Below are 20,397 nucleotides of genomic sequence, written 5' to 3' on the forward strand. Positions count from 1 at the left end.
TGTTAAATGATTGCTGCCACAAGGCTGATATAATGTGCACGCACGTGTGTGTGTGTGTGTGTGTGCGCACGCGCGCATGCATATTTTATTGCAAAAAGGTTCACAGGGTCCAAGCATGCAGCTCGCTGTCTTGATAAATCACCTCTCATAAATGAGATGCCTCTATAGTTTATACCACATCCTCCGACTGGAAATTGATGCCCATTTCCAGTCGCTCGCTGCGCTTTCCAGTACTGCATTATTAAAGCTGTGGTGACCACTTATTAGAAAACGGGCGGAAGGCCAGCCGGCAAAAGTCCATTCATGTTGTCGAATGAGAAGAAGGGAATTTACAGTAGTGTGCTAACAATGTATTGATCGTCATTTGTAAATGTACGATCTTGCACAGATTGGGTACATGTGCAGAGTGAATGTCCTCAGCAATCCAATCACCGTAGGTATACTCACACCACATAATCCGATCAAGTATAAGAATAGCATCAAAAATGTTAAACAAACATAACATCCCATCTTCCAATCTGTTTATCCTCGCGGGTTGTCGCTGGCGTGCCAGAACCAACCCCCGCTGAATTCGGGCAGTAGGCGGGGTACATCCTGAACTGATTGTCAGCCAATCGCAGGGCAAACATTCGGGCTCGCTCACACTCACTCCTCAGGCAAATTTAGTGTTCCTTTAACCTGCCGTACATGTTTTTGAAATGTGGGAGGAAACTGAAGTACCTTCAGAAAACACACGTAGGCACAGGAAAAACATGCAAACTCCACACAAGAAGGTCGGAGCCGGAATCGAACCCTGCACCCCTGCAGTGTGAGGTTGACGTGCCATCATAAACATAACAAGAAACATATAATTGGCCGTAGATGACCACTGTGCATCCATTCGAGTTTTTATGATACTGTCTGTATACGTGTAACACACCGCAAAGATGTTCAACGCTAACTCGCCACAGCATTTCGATCACTTCCACAATCTAATGAGAACATGCAAAGAGTACGATGCAGTACAGTGTAGACCACTGCAAACTGCAAGCGCAACAATAAATCGATTCTTCTTTGAATTGCAGCGAACCTTTAAAATGGCCCAATACAGTTGGATGTCATGTTACATTATTTCAGATGGACAATGTGCAGATGTACCAAACGTGAGCCCCCATTGGATTTGATGAATGTCACAACGTAAGGAACATTTGAGGTTAAATAGGGAGAAAAAAAAGCATGCTTATTCTGTCAAACTTCCTCCTCTTCTGTTCTTCTCTTGGTTAAAAAAAAAAAAAAAAAAGAACAGGGTAAAACTGCGCTCGTTCATCTTCGTTATGAGCCAACCTCCATTTTCTAAACATTCACCTTTCTCATCTGTCTCTCTTAAATATAGTTTTACTCTCCCACTTGTTTCCAAAAGCAGGCCATGCTGTCAAAACCAAAAAATCCGGACTGAGATATAGGATGAAGAGTAATGCATCTGCATGTGAGTGGTATTGTCGGCTATTATCAGGGGAGATGGGAAATTTTTTATAGAGCACAGGGGCACCCTGACATCTCTTACATTTACAGAGAAAGTCGCAGTGCGCAATCACACATTGTGACACAACTAGACATGCTGAGGAGTATGCAAACTACCCGGGAGATGCGGAAGAGAGGCACGGGTCGCCAATCTCAAAACACGTCAACTGAGGCGACAAGATGTTTTCATGGAAGCAAGCAAAATGTCTCTTTTCTTGCCTTTATGAACACGTGTCTCCCTCTGCATCTCTCCACGACTTTGTTGCGAGCCCTCCCAAGATTCCACTTGACAAAGTGCCTTTCCATCATCATCGCTGGCAGCTCCTCCCCCTTTTGCTTCCCGTCTCTCAGAGGTCTGAGACTAAACATGGGTGAGTTATGATCCTGCTCTCCTCTTTTTCTCCTCTACTGCCGAACCGCCATTACTGTCAAAATTTACAGCAGGAACACAGACATTGCACACCTCCCACCAGACACAAATTGTAAGAAAGACATTCACCACATTGAATGCAGTCTAGTGATTGTATCAAAAACGAATACTCACACGACCCTTCTTGAGATACAGTGCCAGAGAGAAAATAATTGAACAAGACGTTTCCTGATTTTGGTTGTAGTTTGGTGTGGTGTATGTATGACTTTCAGTCATGAGAGCATTTGGGCCACATACCACACCATACCATTTTCTCCCGCTAAAACGGGATTGGGTCGCGGAGGCAGCAGCTTTAGGAGGGAAGTCCACACTTTCCTCTACCCAGTCACGTCTTCCAACTCTTCAGGAGGGATCCCAAAGCTTTCCCAGCCCAGCCGGGAGACACTTGTATTATAAATTTACTTCTATTAGCCCATCATTTTTTGGAAAGTTATGTGGTTGGATAACCGTATGAAATTTTGCAGGAAATTTGATTCTTTTATAGTTTTGCTCTAATTCTGTTTTGCACTTACTGTCAGTCAACATATACATATGACCAGCCGGCTAAATGTCACTTGTTTTTTAAGATAACCCAATCTCATTCAAATCTTGAACTGAATATCAACTGCATAATAAGTATGGAATGCAGTGGCAAGATTTAATTAATATGAAGCAGATAGCGTTTGAGCAAGACAAGATAAATAGGCATACGAAGTAAGGGCAGAAAAAAGGGTGGGTGCGTATATGTGTGTGTGAGAGACAGCAGATGAGCGTAAAATTTGTGTCTTACCAGGGGGTGTGACATAGAGTCCCTAGAGTTCCAATTATTGCTGTATGAATTATTACATCTGTAGAACACGTTTGCATTCACACACACACACACACACACACACACACACACACACACACTTCAGGATCTCCCCTGGAGTCGCTCACACACACCTCTGGACTGCTCATCACTGCAGGCCTTCTTCCTCCTCTCCCCTTATCTATTCTTATTCCCTCTCTTCCTGTCTCCCCTAAACCATTTCGGCATCTTGTGAAATCTCTCGAATTACATTTATAACAGTCTACAGTGGTATTGGTGACAAAAAAAATGTTAGTGTTGATGAGACATGGACTTCAGGTCCAATTTTGAATCCTCATATCGTAATGGGTATGTTTATAATACAGCTCTCAGTATGATTAAACCTACAACCATAAACATATTGTTAATCGAATGCTTGCCTGTTCGTGTTAATCAAAACTGAGTAATCTTTTGAAAAGCCATAATACTGGACAAAGCTCTTCGGAATGTATCCAATGAAGTGGTCAGTGAGTGCATTTAATATACAGTTAGAGAGAAAAGCATGGGGGGGAGGAAAAGACATTATAAAAATGACAAGCGTGTTGTCAGTTGTATCATGAGTGCATACGCCATTAACTAATGAATCCCAAATGCAAAGACATTAGATGTCACTTTTCTTTGCATGCCAAGAGCAGATTATCTCCCCACTATTGACATTGGCTGAAATCATGGGAGCCAACACATGATTGAGCTAATTCCTCCATCCATGTACACAACCGTGTACTGTAGTCTCACAATCACGATTATGGACTCGCATGTGTCAAACAGAAGGCCCCTGGGACCGATATGGACCATTTTATGTTGTCCGCGAAAGCAAATCAAGCATGTCAACCTCCATGATGCTTGCTAAAATCTGAACCAAAATTTCAAATTGTCATATTTAATAAATAATAACTCTGAGATATTGCAAGCGTTTTCTGGTTATGTTATTACAGGGGTATGGTCACCATCGGAATTTTGGGTGTATTCCTGAATGGCTCGTCCACTCCGGGATGAAATTGTCGCGCATCAAGGTCGGTCGGTACACAAACGGCCCCCTGAGGGAAGTTGTAGCTGAAATGTAGCCCGTCACAAAAATGAGTTTGACACCCTTCCGTCTGGTCCTTGAGAGGCCCCATCGAGCCTATAGATGCCTGCCTCCACCACACCTTGTTTAAATGATCAGACTTGTTATCGTGCTTTTAAAAAGATGGTCATGAGCTGATCGTTTCAATTAGGAGTGTTGGAGGAGCGACACATCCAGAACAATCTGGATAGGAGCTCTTAAGAACTGAACTTGGGCCCAGGCTCCACTCTAACATGCGCCTTGCCAACTGCTTGAACAATTAAACGCCTCTTGAGGAAAAAAAAAAACAGCTTGTTATGAAAGCAGCATCAGAAGGGAATCATTTGTTCCCCGTCCAATTTCCAACGCATTAGTAGCTAGGAACCAAAAATAGATGCTTCGAAAGTAATAATTCTCTGTCAAACAATCAACAAATCTTCGTTTGTACGCCTGGCCGAAATAAAGCATTTGGAAAAGACCTCCTCTCAAATTAAAGGCCTTGTTCTGTCTGAGCTTGAATAAATGAAGGCCATTGGCCATTATTTGAAGAATTAGGGTAACTCTCGAGATAGCCTACCTGGTACGGATAGAGCGTAACTCCTCCATTAGTTCTGTTCATATGCTGCTGACCTGCGGTGTTGTTACTGCTGTTCGTACTGCTATTCCCTGGACTGTTTACTGCACTCACAGTTTGCTGTTGGGTCAAGGCCGTTTTTGCAGAACCAGGCGAACCGTTCCGTCTTTCCATCCCACCTCCGAGCCCCAGCGAGCTGGGTTTGGAGCCCAGTCTGTGCACTTGTTGGTTCAAGGGTGTACAGGATGCCGTCTGTCCAGCAGAAGGACTCCCGTGACCAGGGGCTGACAGTGCGTGGCTGGGGCTTGGTGTCGGGGTCTGGCTGAGACTCGGGGAAGGTGACGGCGATGAAGGACGTGTGAGGTGTGAAACGGCGGCGGCGGATGACGAGGAAGAGGAAGGGAGCAAAGAGGAGGGCCATTCTCTGGATCCGGAAGCTCCCTGGGATGCGTAGCGCCCAAAGAAGGGAGGAGGCGACGAAGAGGGAGACAAATCCCACTGGTCCAGCATGAGCACCAAGCGCACGGCTTCCTGTTTGAGCTGCGTGAGGTGAGTGGCGCACACGTCACAGCGACTGTCATGCTCGTTCCATGCCCGCCGGGAACTGTTGGGGAATTGCAGCTTATCATGGAGGAGGAGGGGGAAGGACGGGTCCTAGGGGAGGAACAGAGAAACACAAGATTTTAAGAGTTGCAAAAATTCGACTTCATTTACTTTATGACTTTCAGGACACTGCAGCCTCATAGTCATAGCTAATGTAGTGGCTCATTAGCATGATGCTTAGATGCACTCAGCGTGGGTTCAGTTCCCACTCCGTGACGGTGTGAATGATGCCTTTTTCTACATGCCAGCTGGGATCGCCACTTCCACTCTAAACAGGATAGGCAGTATGTACAATACTCACTCGTTGCAGCACACCAGAGACATCCTGTTCAGACGGAACATGTCACTACATCATCATCGAGGAGGCTCGGCAGCAAGAAATGAATCAAATTGATGAACTCTCCGATCAATAAGTGACACATTGAGATTCACTTCTGTGAGCATATCGTCAATAGGCGGATAATCTGCACGCATGGCTTCGCATTCCCTCTTGCACACATCCATCAAAGCAACAGCTGATGAAGCGGTAAACCAGGCAGAAAGCAGATCAGACAGTGAGTGACTTAGGCCTGCGGAATGAAGCCACGAGCCACGCAAGGCAAACGGAATGGAAAAAAAAATAAAACATCTTCAAACAATTTGATGATGAATTAGCATTTAGACAAGATTGACAAGGGGTGATGAAAAACTCCATTCAGCTACGCTTGTGAACTGACTGTTGTAGGGCCCCCGTTGGAATATTGTGGTCCCATAAACAATTTGACCGTCTAACGATTCGGAATTTAGTGTCATGGTCCAAGTGTACAAAAACAATCCGGTCTGCCAAAGGTCTCCATCGGCGGTGCCCATTTAGTAGATCTCCAGCTACCAGTAGCTCGCAAAGGGAGTTCGTATCTATCAATCACTCCCCGAGCCAAGAGTTTAACTTTTGGACAGTGAGGCACACTGCAGTCCAAATTTTCACATGTTTTTACACCTCCAAAGGCAAGCCCTTCCAGACCCAAATGAGGTTTCTGTACTGCAACTGTTTATGGGGTGAATCTCAGTCTTGGTGGCCTTTTGGTATGGCAAAGTGTCCATGTCATCTGACACAGACAAGCGGGCATCTATTAAGAAAGGACCTCATACAGTTTCTCATGCAATCAATACAGCCTGTGTGTGTGTGTGTGTGCGCGTGTGTGTGTTTGTGTGTGTGTGTGTGTGTGTGTTCGCACAAGGCTGCATTTCATCTGATGGTAAAGGGTAGCCTCTCAACCAGAGGGCTGTATCAACAAACCACAAGTACACAAACACACACACACACAAGATGTGCACTGGGATAAAAAGTGCCTTGTTACTAAGGCAAACTGACAAGAAAATAAGTTTTAAACATTGACATACGAGCCGGCAAGTGTCCAAGCACACCTAATCCTGACTGGCGTGACACACCACATGTACGTTCATCCGGCATCTCGAGCTGACTGGCGCACAGCAGAATTGCCCGTGATAGTCATGAATGTATGTCTTGATTTTTCACCGTAGGCTCAAAAGTTTTTCTGTGAATGTGCGAGATAAGCACAGACAGTATACTATCAGTCGACTTTGGATTTGTCACTATTTTCTCAGTCCATCTAGCCTGGAGAGGCTGGATGGCAGACTATCTACCAGCCAATCACTGGGTGCTTCTGAATGGGGCATTGAGTCGGAACTAACACCACACCCACGGCACTAAAGTCTGCAATGTCAACCATTATTAACTCATTCACTCCCAAAGACGTTTTTAAACGTCTTTTCAGACTTGGTCTAGAATTGGCTGGTACTGAATGAGTTAAACCAACAGGCCATTTTGCCCATGACAAAAATGGGTGTGACACCCCTGCTGTAGGTTACTCCATGGGTAATATTGGTATTATCTTTTTTTTTTTGCACTAATGGAGAACTACATTGCATATGCTTAGGTGAAATATGTTGATTCAACAGGCGTACCTCAAGTTGTGGCCAGTGGAGAGTAGTGCAAAACTGATCTATTTTTTTGACATCTTGACCCACACGACCAAGAAAACCTGGACTCGTATGTGTTTACTACAATACCAGAGTGTGTGGTGTACTCGCAATGACCAATACAGACCAGCACACACAACCACTATGTCTACTGACAATTGCCTTACTCTCTCAACTAACTGTAGACGACTTCCTTGGTAATTACGTTGCGGTTGCAAACTCTTTCACTTGTCACTTTTTATTGTTAGAATGACTTGGGTGACTCATTAAACAAACTCTCAACACAACCAGCTGCCCATCTATTGGCAAGAGCACGATCTTCAGGTTCCTTCCTAATTGGCGATCCTTGTGTTTTTCGTCACAATCATGGCGTCGGCTGCCTCAGCCGCACTCTTGAATGGGCTTAGCCTTGACGACTGTCGGCTCGTACTGTTTTTGAGCACACTGCCGAGAAGAAAAAAAAAGAAGCCTGTAGTGAAGACAGCCCACACTACAGGGTAATAGCTCAGGATAATCTTTTGGAGACATCAGACAATTGAGCCTTTCCTGGCTTTAGCTGCAAGGGGGATGCTCAAATCCAAACCGAGAAACAACTTGCCATAAGAAATAATTTACTGACAACTAGTCTGTAATGCTTTTGTGATTGAACTACTGATAATAACATTCCAATCAATAGCAATTGGTTCACCGGTCTTTCCTTATTGGTGGAAGGAATTGACAGTTCTGTGGAAAAAGGAACATATAATCTCATTTGACTTCTCTCCCTGCTCTTATCAGCCATTTTCACTCTCTCTCTCTGACACGCACACACTGAAGGAGCAACAAAGTGGACATGCTGCTCGATGCGTGAGTTGAGGGCCTTTTGTATCAAATTAGAGAGATTGAAGTGGCAACCAAGCTCCCTGATTTGACAAAAGGAACATGAGAGGTGTGTGTTAGGTAGTGGAAGGGGGCTGTGGGACTGGGAGGTTGTTCGTTCTGGGTGTAAGAATCATTTTAGTGTGCACTGTTCACAGGCATTTCATTTCACAGAATTGTCTCTCCTACGCGCTTCTAGATTTGCCCTATCCACTCAAATCCCGTTTAGTCTCTTACTTTTGCACACAGTTGTAACTTTATAGATTGGCCTGCTTTCCGCTGGTACAAATACCATCATTAGCCCCGTAACATGTTGTTATGTTTGCAGAGAAGCTCCAGCTCAATTAGAAGAAAAACAATTTGATAGGAGGATGCGGGCAATTTTCCGAAGACGGTGCCAAACGGTGTTTAAAACCTGGTAATCGGCCCCATTACCTCATTAAAAATATTAGCTCAGCGGTGACTTAGATAAGAATGGCTTCTTTAGAATGAGTGTGCTGCCTGTTCTCTCCACTCCCTCGTCAGTCTTCCAGCCATGCCGCTCGTCTTCGAGTTCATCAGTATTCCAAGAGCGACTCCATCAGTCTCGCCGCCCGACAGGCGATGCGTGCGCCTGATTCATTTCCTCCAACAGGGACGGACAAACACGATGTGTGCAGGACGTGAGGGAGTGACAGAAAAAATTGTTGTGAGGCCGAAAAGGCGGACGGAACATTGACCTCAGTGACTTGTGGTTCGGTAACAATCACTCTATGCAACGCCGTTTGCATGTTTGTGCGTGTGTCCCCGTGTAGACTTGGCAGAAAGGGATACTAAGATTTGATGGGAGATGTCAAGTTGGTCATGTTACACCCTCAATATTTTTCTACAAGTGTGCACACCGTAGATACACTCGGTATTTCGAGTATTTGGACTGTCAATCAAAACCCAACACACACTACGGACACACATACTGACTTGCAGCCTTTACCAGAGTGCAATGGATCACAATCCATGACATTTCTGCAGAGGCACAGTGAGGTAAAATGCTGACTTCATGTGGGATCTTACGAGACCTCAGTTGAGTGTCAAATGATTCACGCTAACTTTTTGCTTTTTGATTGGCATTTTGCGGCTTCTTTATGACAACAATTTATGTTAAAAGACATTATGTGAAGTCATCAGAATCACATTCTTAATCCACCCGTGTCCTAGTATCTTTGCATGGCATCAAAATCAACATACACTGATGACAATTTTGTTAAATTGACTCAATTTTATTTCATCAAGTGGTTGCAAAAAAATAAAAGAATTTGGATCCAGATAAATTTTTTAAAGCGGGTATTACGGAAACATTTTCAGTCCATTTTTTAAAGTAGATATCGACTCTGGCAATCTGGACAAACTGCATGTAGTAAAGTGGGGAGTTTGTGATATTGGTGTAGAGCAGGGATGAATAGATGTAAGGAGAAAGAAAGAGAGAGAAATCAGATGGATGATGAGGATAAAAGTCTGAAAGACGAAAAGTGGGAAGGCTTGGGGACATAGTGAAGGGATAAAAGGGAGAAGGCTCAATTTAACCCAGTCCTATGCTCAACTTTACCCCATGCATGGGGTGAATTTGTGCCTTTTTGACAGGCTATATCACCAAACTGCTATGTTCACGTTGAATCTGCTTGTTTATAGGGGCACATCTAATACCACCACTGGTTTTGGTATTAGATGACGTTTGTAATGCTAGTGTGAGTGCAGCTCTCGACCATTAAATCCTTTTTTGTCTCTTCTTCTTCTCATCAGAAAGAAAGGAAGAATAGAACAAAAATTCAGATTTAGAAAAGCGAAAAGCATCAATATGTGTGTGTGTGTGTGTGTGTGTGTGTGTGTGTGTGTGCGTGCGTGCGTGCGTGCGTACGTGCGTACGTGCGTGTGTATACACAATGTAATCAGTTCCAAGTGAGTGACCGGGGTCGGCAACCCCTCTGTTTCCCCTCCAAAACTCATTTAGCTCCCATCATATCATATATATTCGCTTTCATGCGCTGGATGATATGCACACATGGAGCCATATTCCCCAGCAGGTCTGGGATCAGTGAATTCATGCAGAAGAGACGCAGACGCTCCCCTGCACCCACATTCACGGCACACACACACCTCCATGCACGCAAGGCAGAAGGCGAGTGTGAAGCCATGATAACGGGATGAGCAGGGAGTAGAAATGGAAAGAGCGAAAATAGAGTGTGAAAATGCTATAAATTTCAAGTAGGATCGACAGTGATGATAGAACATGATATTATAGAGAGTGACAGTGTGTTTAGGTGTAAAGTATTGAGTGTGTTGTCCAGCGCCGAATCAAGGTCCATGACACTGTTTGTTCCCAACCATCAACATTGTCAGAGACAACAAGCCAACACTTTATATCTGTCCATCGCTAAAGAATATTGTCACACACACATGTGGACTGACCAATAATATAGATCTGTGGAAACCAAATGAAACCAAACCACTGGATTGATATTATTTAGACACAGTTGAAACCTATCCATTGAATATTGTTATCTTTGGTAGCTCGCGAAGGCATCTTGTACAAAACAAAAACACATTGCAGATATTTGTCCCGGTCCCCTGCAATGGGATTAGGCCAGTTATCCATGACAGAAGTGTATTACCTATTTCCAAATGTGCAAACAGACAATTATGTGCTTTTTAATGACAAAACAATCGGCAGCATGATGCTATTGTGGTCACTGGTCAGCACATCTGTCTCACAAAATCTGTTTCGGCCTTCCTTTGAGAAGTTTGCATGTTGCTTGAATGGTTTTCTCGAGTATGCCGGCTTCCTCCCACATTCCACAAACATGCATTTTAGTTCAGTGAAGGCAAAAATGGTGTATAGGTGTGAATGTGTAAGTTTGTCTCTATGCACTATGGCTTGCAATGGGCTGGCAGCCAATCTCAAGGGTGTACCCCGCTTCTTGTCCAAGGTCAGCTAAGACCATAATGTGGTCAAAAGCTCTAGAAAATGGATGGACAGTTGTAAGAAAAGTACACAGAACCATACCAAATCCACTTGGCAAACAGACTGAGCCAATTCTAAGAATAATTATTTTGCCACAAGCTGCAGTGATGAGCATCCAAGCTGATTTGGAGCGCTTTGATTCTACCGCCTTTGGAAATTATGTAAATGTGGTCTTCGTTAATTAGAAAATACAGGCTTATGATGGTCTAAAAAAACAAACAAACAAATATTTTCTCTTGTGCAGAATGTTGTCTTTTGATTGTCGCTGTCCAAGAGGTATTAATGGAACAATATGTGTAGAATTGTGGTTGCGGCTTGCATCAATCCAAACAAAGCATTACTATCTGTGTAGCATCCCGATTTTACAGAAAATAAATGTCAAATTATTCAATCTCACTCAGTATGAACAAAAGATATTAAGGTACTCTACATAACAAACTGGTATGAGAAAATGAGCCATTGTGCAACAGTGAATATGAACAAAACAGTAAACAGCACATAATTCCCTACTTACACATTTGGAAATACCGTAGGTAAAACACTAGCTAGCTAGCTAGCTAGCGAAAACATAACACCAAATTGCATAAACGATGCCGCGAGACAGCATGTTGTTAATGTTCAGAAACCTAACTTGAATCCTACATGTAACATCTTTATACTTATTATGTGTCCCTTCTTATCCCTTTTCGAAAAATTTTAATCACACTGGTAACTTCTCATTCCCTCATATGATCCAGTAATAACTGCTGGAAACAGTGTGAACATGCACAGACATGCATTTTAACAAACAAATCGACACACTTGTGATGTGGAGATGCAGCAACAAAGAAAAAATGCATTGATGTTTGCATTGCTATGCGGAAATTAATTAGCTTACTGAGCGAAGTAGCTGCAGGGGAATGTAAATAACCTTCTGTATTGTTGTTCACTTGAGACTTTTAGTGCGTTTGCATCTTCACGTTTGGATATGTGTGCGCCACCGAGCCTTCCCCTAACGGTCATTTGGGAATAAGTAATTTTGGTCATCTGAACATGTCTTCAAACACAAACCTCACTAAAGAGCTGTGTGAAGCTAATTACACTTTGCTCATTGACTGTGACCAAACCTCCAGAAGGCAGCGTGGTGGCCCTCCATCAGACTGCGCCCGTGTCTCAGATTCGGTCGCTGTTAACGGCCTCCTATAAATCACCAGAAGCGTTTTTTACAATGCATCAACGTCCTTGAAAACACACGCACCACCGCCGGGCGTTGAAATATGAGGGTTGTCTGCGTCCCCTTGTAATCCATGCAAGTCGTCCCTCAGTCAGGCTGGTGGTGTGTAGATTTTGATGCGTCCTCGTAAATGGTTGCATCCTTGAAACCTTTGAATGGCTACATGCAAGAAGCACGGTCTATGTGAATGTCTGCTGATAGCCATTTGAAGCCCTTTCAATGATGATGTTGATGACAAGCTTAACTTTGACAGAAAATACTTTCATGCAGACCTTGACAGCCATAATTAATTGGTAGGGTCAGCAATACTACAAGGATAAAACACTGCCCACAAAAACAGGGTTTTGTACAGAGTGCATTCACATGTGGTTGCAAAAATAGGTTGTGTAGTGGGATAATAAACTGTTTTAAGTGGGTACAAAATACTGAAAACAGATGTGCCGCATGTAGCAATCGACTCTTAAATGTCTGCGCCCAAGTTTGAACAAAATGAACTTTGTGCTTCTTCTCATCTTTGTTTCTTTGACTTTAACCACCAAATGCTTTATTTTCGGGACCAGCATGAATCTTGCGCCACGTGCAACTTCGTGTAACATCGTGCGAATGCAGATTAGAACCGATGTTGCTCATTTCGTACACTAGGACAGGCTGGTAGAAGGAGGGCTGCACTGCTGTGGGAGTGGTCACAGCTGACTTCAGTCATGGCCAATCAAAGTGACTCCTTTCATTTCCCTTGAATGCGGCGCACTCGTCTCATCATGGGAGAATCACATCGTGCAGTGAAATGGGCACTTAGACATGTTCTGAGCAGAAGTTTTAGATTTATTTTCTGTCACCATATTGTTACTTCATCAAGTGCATCGCCTATTTTTTAATGTGCTTGTATGTGTCTATATTATATAATATTTTGTGTCATTGTTTCGCACTGTGGTTCACTGTGGAATTATGGACCTCTGTGTGTAAGTAGCGTTCAGACAGAAAGAGAGGTCTTTGTTCACATTTACCAGTCATTGAGTGAACTGAAATTTATGTATGATATGATATGGTACTGCATTGAGAAGGACATAACGTGAATACTGATATTGGTGCGCAAAATAAATATATAAATAAAAAAGGTGGCAGCGAACAACCCTATATATTTCCCTTTTGCAATAGCACAGAATCTCTCTCTCTCTCTCTTTCTCTCTCTCTCCTCCCTCTCTCCCCCCTTAAGTGTCTGTGACATTGATGAATTGTTCGTCGTCTTAGATAATCTATCTTGCCATGTCCAAAACCTGAACACACTCGCACTCCCCTCCCCAACCATTCTTTCTCCCCTCCATATGTTTCTCCTTTCAGGATCCTTCCATCCCAAGGTTAGTGAGGGATGCTCATGAGGTCAATCTGCCTGACAACTTCAGGTTATATAGGGTGTAATAAGCACCTCAAAAACCTCCGCATTCTGGCTCGAACACAGGGGAGGCTTTCTCCTTATTTCAGAAGTACAGTACAGTATAATACAATCCATCAAGAGTCTTAAAGGTTTCTTGAAGTCAGTTCATGCCTCTGTCGACTTGAAATAACCCGAACTTTAAAAAAAAAAAAAACGCAGAAAGCACAGAGTAACTGTAAGCTAGGATGGAAAGCCAAGTGTGTGGAAACTTGTTTGAAAAGAAAACAAAATAAACACACCCCTCTGAGTGTGCACTTGAACCGTCTTAACAGCCTCTTCAACGAATATGCCTTGCAAACGGTCCAAGCCAGTGCCAACTGAGTGTGCCTTTTAGGTGTCACATTCACACAGTAGCACCCATTCATTCACGGGACCTCCTGAGAGCAAGCACAGTGTACAACTGTTAGCGCCATGCCTCCGCGGGATCGGCAGAAACTCACTGAGACATCATATGTGGATTTACACTAACATTAGGCACAGGGAAGTTCGAGCAATTATAATGGATTGATTGCTAGGAATTATGTTGATTGGCTGGAATTGATGGTTGATTACTCACATTGAGAACCAATTGTGAGAAATTTGCACAACCATAGCATGAATTAACAATCTGATGGAAGCTACTGTGTCGGAAGTCGAGCTACATTTCCGCAGTGATCTACTAGGGCACAACATTGACAAAGACAGTTCGAATTCTTCATTTCACCTTAAATCCAATATTTTTAAATACATTTGTGGTTTTCCAAATCAAATGTTATATTAAAAAAGCATTTTCTACAAAACATAAACCATACTCGGGTGCAACAGGTAGCAATGTAATTCCATATGGCTGGCCAGATTCGACCCGCAGGCCTTGAGCATCGAGTGCATTAGAACAGCTGCTTGTCTCCTGCTTTGCAGGAAGATCCAGCGTGGCACATTTGATTGGATGTCCAGTAGATTGTCGAGTGAGTAGGAAGAGGGCCTGAGAGGGATACATAGGGCTGCATAACACGATCCCGGACGTACAGTCAAAAGCAGATAACAGTAAACAACAGCAACAATTTCAAAGCCTTTAAATCGAGCCATGCGGGCTCCATCTGCTTGAGGTAATTGGAAAGTTGAACTGCTCGAGGCTATTCAGAGTCTGACTGAGGCGCAAGCGAGAAACAAGCAGCCAATTTAATTCTCTGTCTTCACCAGACACGCACGCACACGCGCACACACACACACACTCTCTATCTAGCAAGGCTTTATCTTTGTCATACTCATTTGTCCTCTTTACTTCCTTGTTCCTGATAAAGAGTGAGAATTAAGTTATGTTACTTTGCGCAAATCTAAGTTCAAAAATCTATGTGAAACATTCAAAGAGAGTGCAAGTTGTTAAATCACAGTGGCCATAAAATTAGGTACACCTCCATAATATCATTTATTTTACTTTTGTGATTTTTTAAAAATTAGTTTACTTCCAAATTGGTGCAGATGCACCAAATGTTTTTTGCTGTTGGGCAACAATGTATAACAGTCAAATATGTTTTTACATATTTAATAGCATTTTGTATCTGATTTATGTACCGGTAACTGCTCAGTCATTCCCCCCCCCCCCCCCCCGCCCTTCCCCCATCAAAAGCGTGTGCTCATTCAGTTAAATTCGATTCTTAAATGTTATAAATACAACACGCTGCACCAAGAGCTGTTTACAATAGTTTGGCCATAGCAAAGGGGCAACATATCTGCAGCATGCAATGTAAGCATATTGTGAAATTAATTCCTCTCTGACAAGGAGAGAGGGAGATTGGATTGATCATTATATTTGAAAAGCTCTAGTCTTGGAGCCTAATAGTGTTTCTGCTGGTATATTTGTCGATCTAATGTACAAAAAAAGATCCGTAATGAATGCAGATAACAGAAGATTAGATTTACAAGAAGCAGATTTGCCGATATAGTGTAATGTAATCTTTAGAGCTGTCTCAGATGTTGTCAAGTGAGTATCGTCAATCACGCACTGATGTAAATAAATCTAGCTGCGTGTGGGAAAATCCCGATTGTAAAATAATCGAAAACTTCTGCGGACGAGTCTGTGTGGCGCAACTGTAGAAACAACTGTTGAAATCTTTTCCTGAACTCTTACTTCATCTTCTGCCTTTTGCACAATGTGTCCTCAAACAATAGATAGTAAATAGCCCTCCTTGAAATTTAATAGCCGCAGGTCAACGCACGGGTTTGCTTGCCATGCGGTCCTTCATGAATGTAACACAGTGCCTAGGACCATCATCATTTATGGGAAACCTTTGATCAGGCGCCGAGTTATTTAGTCCCAACTTTCTAAAACCGAATCCACAAACCGGTCTTGTTTCTCATAATTAACTGCAATTAAAAAGCTCCACTTTTAAGACACAAAAACACCAATACACAAAGGCTTAAGGAAATGATGTCACTTTTTCTCAACTATTGTGAATTGATCCAGTTAGTACTCCTTAGCTCAATTGTTAAAGGTGTATATACTTTAGATCTGGATTCACACCGCTATCCACAATAAAAAAATGTAGTGTACAATGTATCTACCAGTAAGGATATATAAAAATACAGATTCTACAAAGATAATGTTCAGTTTTGGTTGACACTGTCAGCGAAGTATTAATTTACAATGTCATTACTGTAGGGAGGAACCCTGCTTTCTCCAGATTTTGCTCAATTTCACAGTTCTACATAAATCTATAGCCTACGGTTGATTTATTGGCCATTTGAAGTGAAATGACTAGCTCTCTTTGACAATGCAGTTAATTGCTCAACAAGCATGCTGTTAGTTGGCTTTCCTAGAAAGTTATGGTTTTGGAGATATGCAATGTTTATTAGATTAAGGTCATCTTATTGGTTACAAAATAGAGTAAAATATGCCACACCATGAGTTGCAGGCGGCCTCCTAGTGCCCACTTTACATTAGCCAGCTTCGCAGCATCCGCAAGTGAAGATCTTGCAGAAGAAGTACTGTAATCTCATTATCACATCCTGCACCAAAATTTCAACGTACTTTTAGGTAGTGTAAAATCTAGTCCACTTATGGACACCAAATTGCCTGATGCGCTGGGGGCGCATGATAGAAGGCACAGCGCAATCTACCAAATTCACAAACACGGTAAACTCGATTTGCCCCAGCACAAAAATCTAGAATCTCAAAACAAATATATGACCATGAATTTAAAGAACACACACACACACACACACACACGCACACACACACACACACACACACACACACACACACACATACAGTATGTCCCTTCTCCCTCACACCTCGGCATGACCCCTAATGCGATCAGAGGAGATGAATGTGTTCTATTTGACAGCCTGTGACAGTGAGTGTCTGTGAGCTTGAATGGCAGCCGCCTGACTCGTATTTGAAGTGCAGTTAGCGAGTCTTCAAATAAACCGATCAACGAATGAGACTTCAGAGTCGAAGGGTAGGAGCTGCTGGCACGTGCTGCGAGAGAAACATTGGGCCAACTACGATTTTTCATCTTGGCTTTGCTACTGGAATTTTCAGACTTAAAAGTACAAGTAAGCGCAATGCCAAAAAAAAAATCTGATCCGATGGCTGGCTAGGAAGATGATAAGATGAAGTATCAGGGACATCTCAATTCATGTATCACACTGACAGGTAATGTGAAAGCGTGGCCAGGAGTCTGACTCCCCGACTGTATGATGGAGAGGCAGTTGCCATGGTAGCGTTGGATTTCAAGGCATCAGGTGCTTTAACCACTTTAACTACCACCCTGCTGTGTCCAGCGGTGTGTTCTTGCCATTCACACATATACAGTTAATCAAATCACCGGTGTGCATTTTCTTCCAACCACAGCTTTCTGTGGCATTTGTGAGCAGGGTTATTACTATTCTAATCGTAAAAAAGGTCTTAGTATTATTATAATCGTAAAAAGGTGTCACAGAAATCCCTCTTTGCATCATTGGCTTTCTGCCTTTCATGCATTGCGTGATTAGTTCCTTCAGTGGAGAGAAAATTGACAGAGAGAAAAATCCGAATGAGGCTGACATTGAGTCCGTGGAAGCACCGGTGTGCCTTGCCCCTCAGTGCTTTAACTCTGCTTTACAAAAAGAAAAAAAAACAGCAAAGAACACAGACACACCACACTATTAAGGCTTAAAACTACGGGTGATTGTTGTGATGCGAAAAGTATTAAAGGTATAGCGCTCTTTTTTGTGTGTGTGTGGGGGGTGGGGGGGCAAGGGGGTTGAAGGGGGCATTCGGTTATTTTATACTCTATTTGCAAGTGTGAAGTGGTGCATTTACCTGACTTTGGTGGAAGCTAATGGGTTCTCACTCTGTGTCAGTGTGAATATGACATTGAATGAACATCTGTCTCTCTATGTGCTCTGTGATTGGCTGGTGATGAGTCCAGGACGTAATCCCCATGAACCCGAACACCAGCGGCGGAGTAGAAAATGGTTGGATGGGACCTAGAAGTGAATTTCATGCAAATATTTGCAAAATGTATGACTTAACTAGGTTAGAAATGTGCTTCAAAGTACATACAAAATTGTATAATGTCTATGTCATAGGAACGCAACTCGGTTGTAAAATGTATCTCTTCTTTCTTCTGAGACAGCTTGCTAAATGGCGTCATTAGACCAATGAGCCGTCTGCTCTGTGTGATCAATGCTTGACCAACAATAATGGCATCATTTTAAGAATTTATTAGGGACTCATATGAATAATTAATATTACAAGTGGACTATCTGCCAGTACATGAACATCACTGCGGCTGAGCGCGGTTCATTCGCTCAATTAATATTTCACACTGTCTTAGGTTCAAAGTTGGGCACATTTAACTTAATATCTGCACTGCAACTTAGCATATGAAGACATTGCATACGCCTTGCAATGGTCTGTCAACCAGTCCTGGGTGTACCACGCCTCTCGCCCGACTTCATCTGGGATGGGCTCCAGCTCAGCTGTGAGGGGGGCAAACAACAGTGGATGGATTTCCATCTTGCATATCGCACACAGTTAAGGGATTGAATCCTCATCACAAGTACTGTACAGTCGACATTTTTCAAAGCGGTGCTAACAAGTCAGGCGTCCCATGAAATGAAATACGTGTGTTCTTTTGAGGTGTTAAGATCCTGGTTCCACCTCATCCCAAACGAGCTCTGCAAAATAAGATGTTTGCTGTCGATAAGTTAAAGAGAGGGGAAACGCTTGCTCTTATCTGAAGACTCAGTGTGTGCCAGGCGTTATCTTGTTCGTTTGAAACTGTCTGGGAAAAGATGAGCGCGATCTTAAATCGATTAGGCTTTTCTTTTTTTTCTGTTTTTTTTTTGAAGCGGTTAAAGTTATCGCTTTGTCCGGGACACAGCAGTATTGACATCCGCGTCATATGACACAACAATTTTGCATTGATCTCTAATTTTGTTCCTACACTAAAACAAACAAAGGCATTATTTGTTCATATGAAGTTCAAACAACTGCAAGGCAGGGGTGACCTGGAGTCTCTGCCAGCTTTGCGTGAGAGGCTCTTTAAAGTATAGACTGGTTGCATGTCAATTGCAGGGCACATTTAAACAATAATTCACACTGACATTCATGCCTATGGAGAATTTAGATGACAGTCTTGACTAACATTACATGCATGCTCTCATGATTTGGAAGGAAGTCAAAGTTCCTGGAAAGAACATGCAAACGGTGGCCCGAGCAGATATCCGAGAGAGCAAACACAGAATGAAAAGTAGATGTGCTAAACAACAGTTCACTGTGGTGCCCTCCACATGATCAAGGACTTACACATGATATTTATACAGTTCAATAATATTTCAACTGTTTATTTTCCCATTCCACTTTGAAGCACCAAAACGTTTATTATAATATATGGAATTTAAAATCTATATTTAAAACTAGAGTGTTTTTGAACAAGGCAACCTAAGTGCCTGAAAATACAGAAAATCAAATAAATACAGTAAACCTTAAGTGTGTACATCTTGAGTCGCTGCATTCTTAAGTAATACCAATATAAACAAATCTGAACTAATACTGTCATTAACTAACACAAACTTTTATACATTGTTTTCTTTTGTGAAAAATTTGTGGCCTTCTTTCTTCACTTCACTGACTTAGTGCACTACTTCCCGCGTGCGTACATTTACGACCATAATGACCAAAATTGTTGCCGGAGAGGTTAAACTAAGAGTAGTCAACCATAAATCCACTCCAACTTACATTCAATTGCAAGCGGAGGTCAGAATGCATCGCTGACAACAAAACACAAGAGACATGCTTCAATTCTCTTCAATTAAGCATCTTTCCCTTCTCACACGTCCGCTTACCGTCTTGGTCTGTATGATAATTCCTTTCACACCTGAACGGCATCAAGAGGGATGCTCACGCTTATTTTTTTTTTGTTGTCATTGTCTCTCTGTCTTTCTCTCTCTCACACACACACACACGCACACACTTAAAAGTGTGTTACTGTATTTTCTCCCTGTCGCACACAAACACTATGGGGAGGCCATTCATGCTGATGGAGATATGTATGCAGCTCACATCTGTCACATGTCGCTGCCGTGGCAACACCAGCTGCCGTGGTTACGGTAGACCTACCTCGATAGTCTTTTGGGATTTGCCCATTACAGGGAAGCTGGCTACCTGAATGCATGTACAGTACAAGTACAATCTCTATGAGCGAGAGCTGAGCAATGATACTGCAGCCCTGGTGCAGTATGAGTAGAGTGTAGATAAATAACAATAAATGTATTGGTTGTTTGGAGAAGGGATCGTTTGAGCTGATTGGACTGCAAGTGTTTTGGCCTCGCTTGTGTTTGGGGGTGGGGCAGACGAGTGATCTACAAGTGCGGTTACATAAGTCAAACCTCTGCCTTGCAATCATGTCAAGGTCATATCATCTCCTGATTGGATCGTTATTAAAAGGATTTGTGTGGGTTAGTGGTGAATGCTT

At 42.8% G+C, this 20,397-nt stretch overlaps 1 protein-coding gene and 1 long non-coding RNA gene across 9 annotated transcripts in view; one reads left to right on the top strand and one right to left on the bottom strand.

Moving 5' to 3' along the window:
* Positions 1 to 20,397, bottom strand: part of kif26ba (kinesin family member 26Ba) — a 67,700-nt gene that overhangs the window by 37,526 nt on the left and 9,777 nt on the right. For 5 of the 7 annotated variants that reach the window (XM_052062820.1, XM_052062819.1, XM_052062818.1 and 2 more), the window contains exon 3: positions 4,379 to 5,029. The exons of 1 other annotated variant lie outside the window; for it this stretch is intronic. In XM_052062820.1, the coding sequence (XP_051918780.1) occupies positions 4,379 to 5,029 (651 nt within the window). The remainder of the gene's footprint in view (positions 1 to 4,378; positions 5,030 to 20,397) is intronic. One more of the 7 variants, XM_052062822.1, reaches the window with a different exon arrangement.
* LOC127599209 (uncharacterized) overlaps positions 1 to 20,397 on the top strand; it is a 47,955-nt gene that overhangs the window by 18,537 nt on the left and 9,021 nt on the right. Inside the window, exon 8 of one of the 2 annotated variants that reach the window (XR_007962018.1) lies at positions 4,509 to 4,658. The exons of the other annotated variant lie outside the window; for it this stretch is intronic. This is a non-coding gene — a long non-coding RNA (uncharacterized LOC127599209). Of the gene's footprint in view, positions 1 to 4,508; positions 4,659 to 20,397 lie in introns of those variants that run through there. 2 annotated transcript variants of the gene reach the window in all.

The sequence above is a fragment of the Hippocampus zosterae genome, chromosome 4 (assembly GCF_025434085.1).
Source record: "Hippocampus zosterae strain Florida chromosome 4, ASM2543408v3, whole genome shotgun sequence".
NCBI lineage: Eukaryota > Metazoa > Chordata > Actinopteri > Syngnathiformes > Syngnathidae > Hippocampus > Hippocampus zosterae.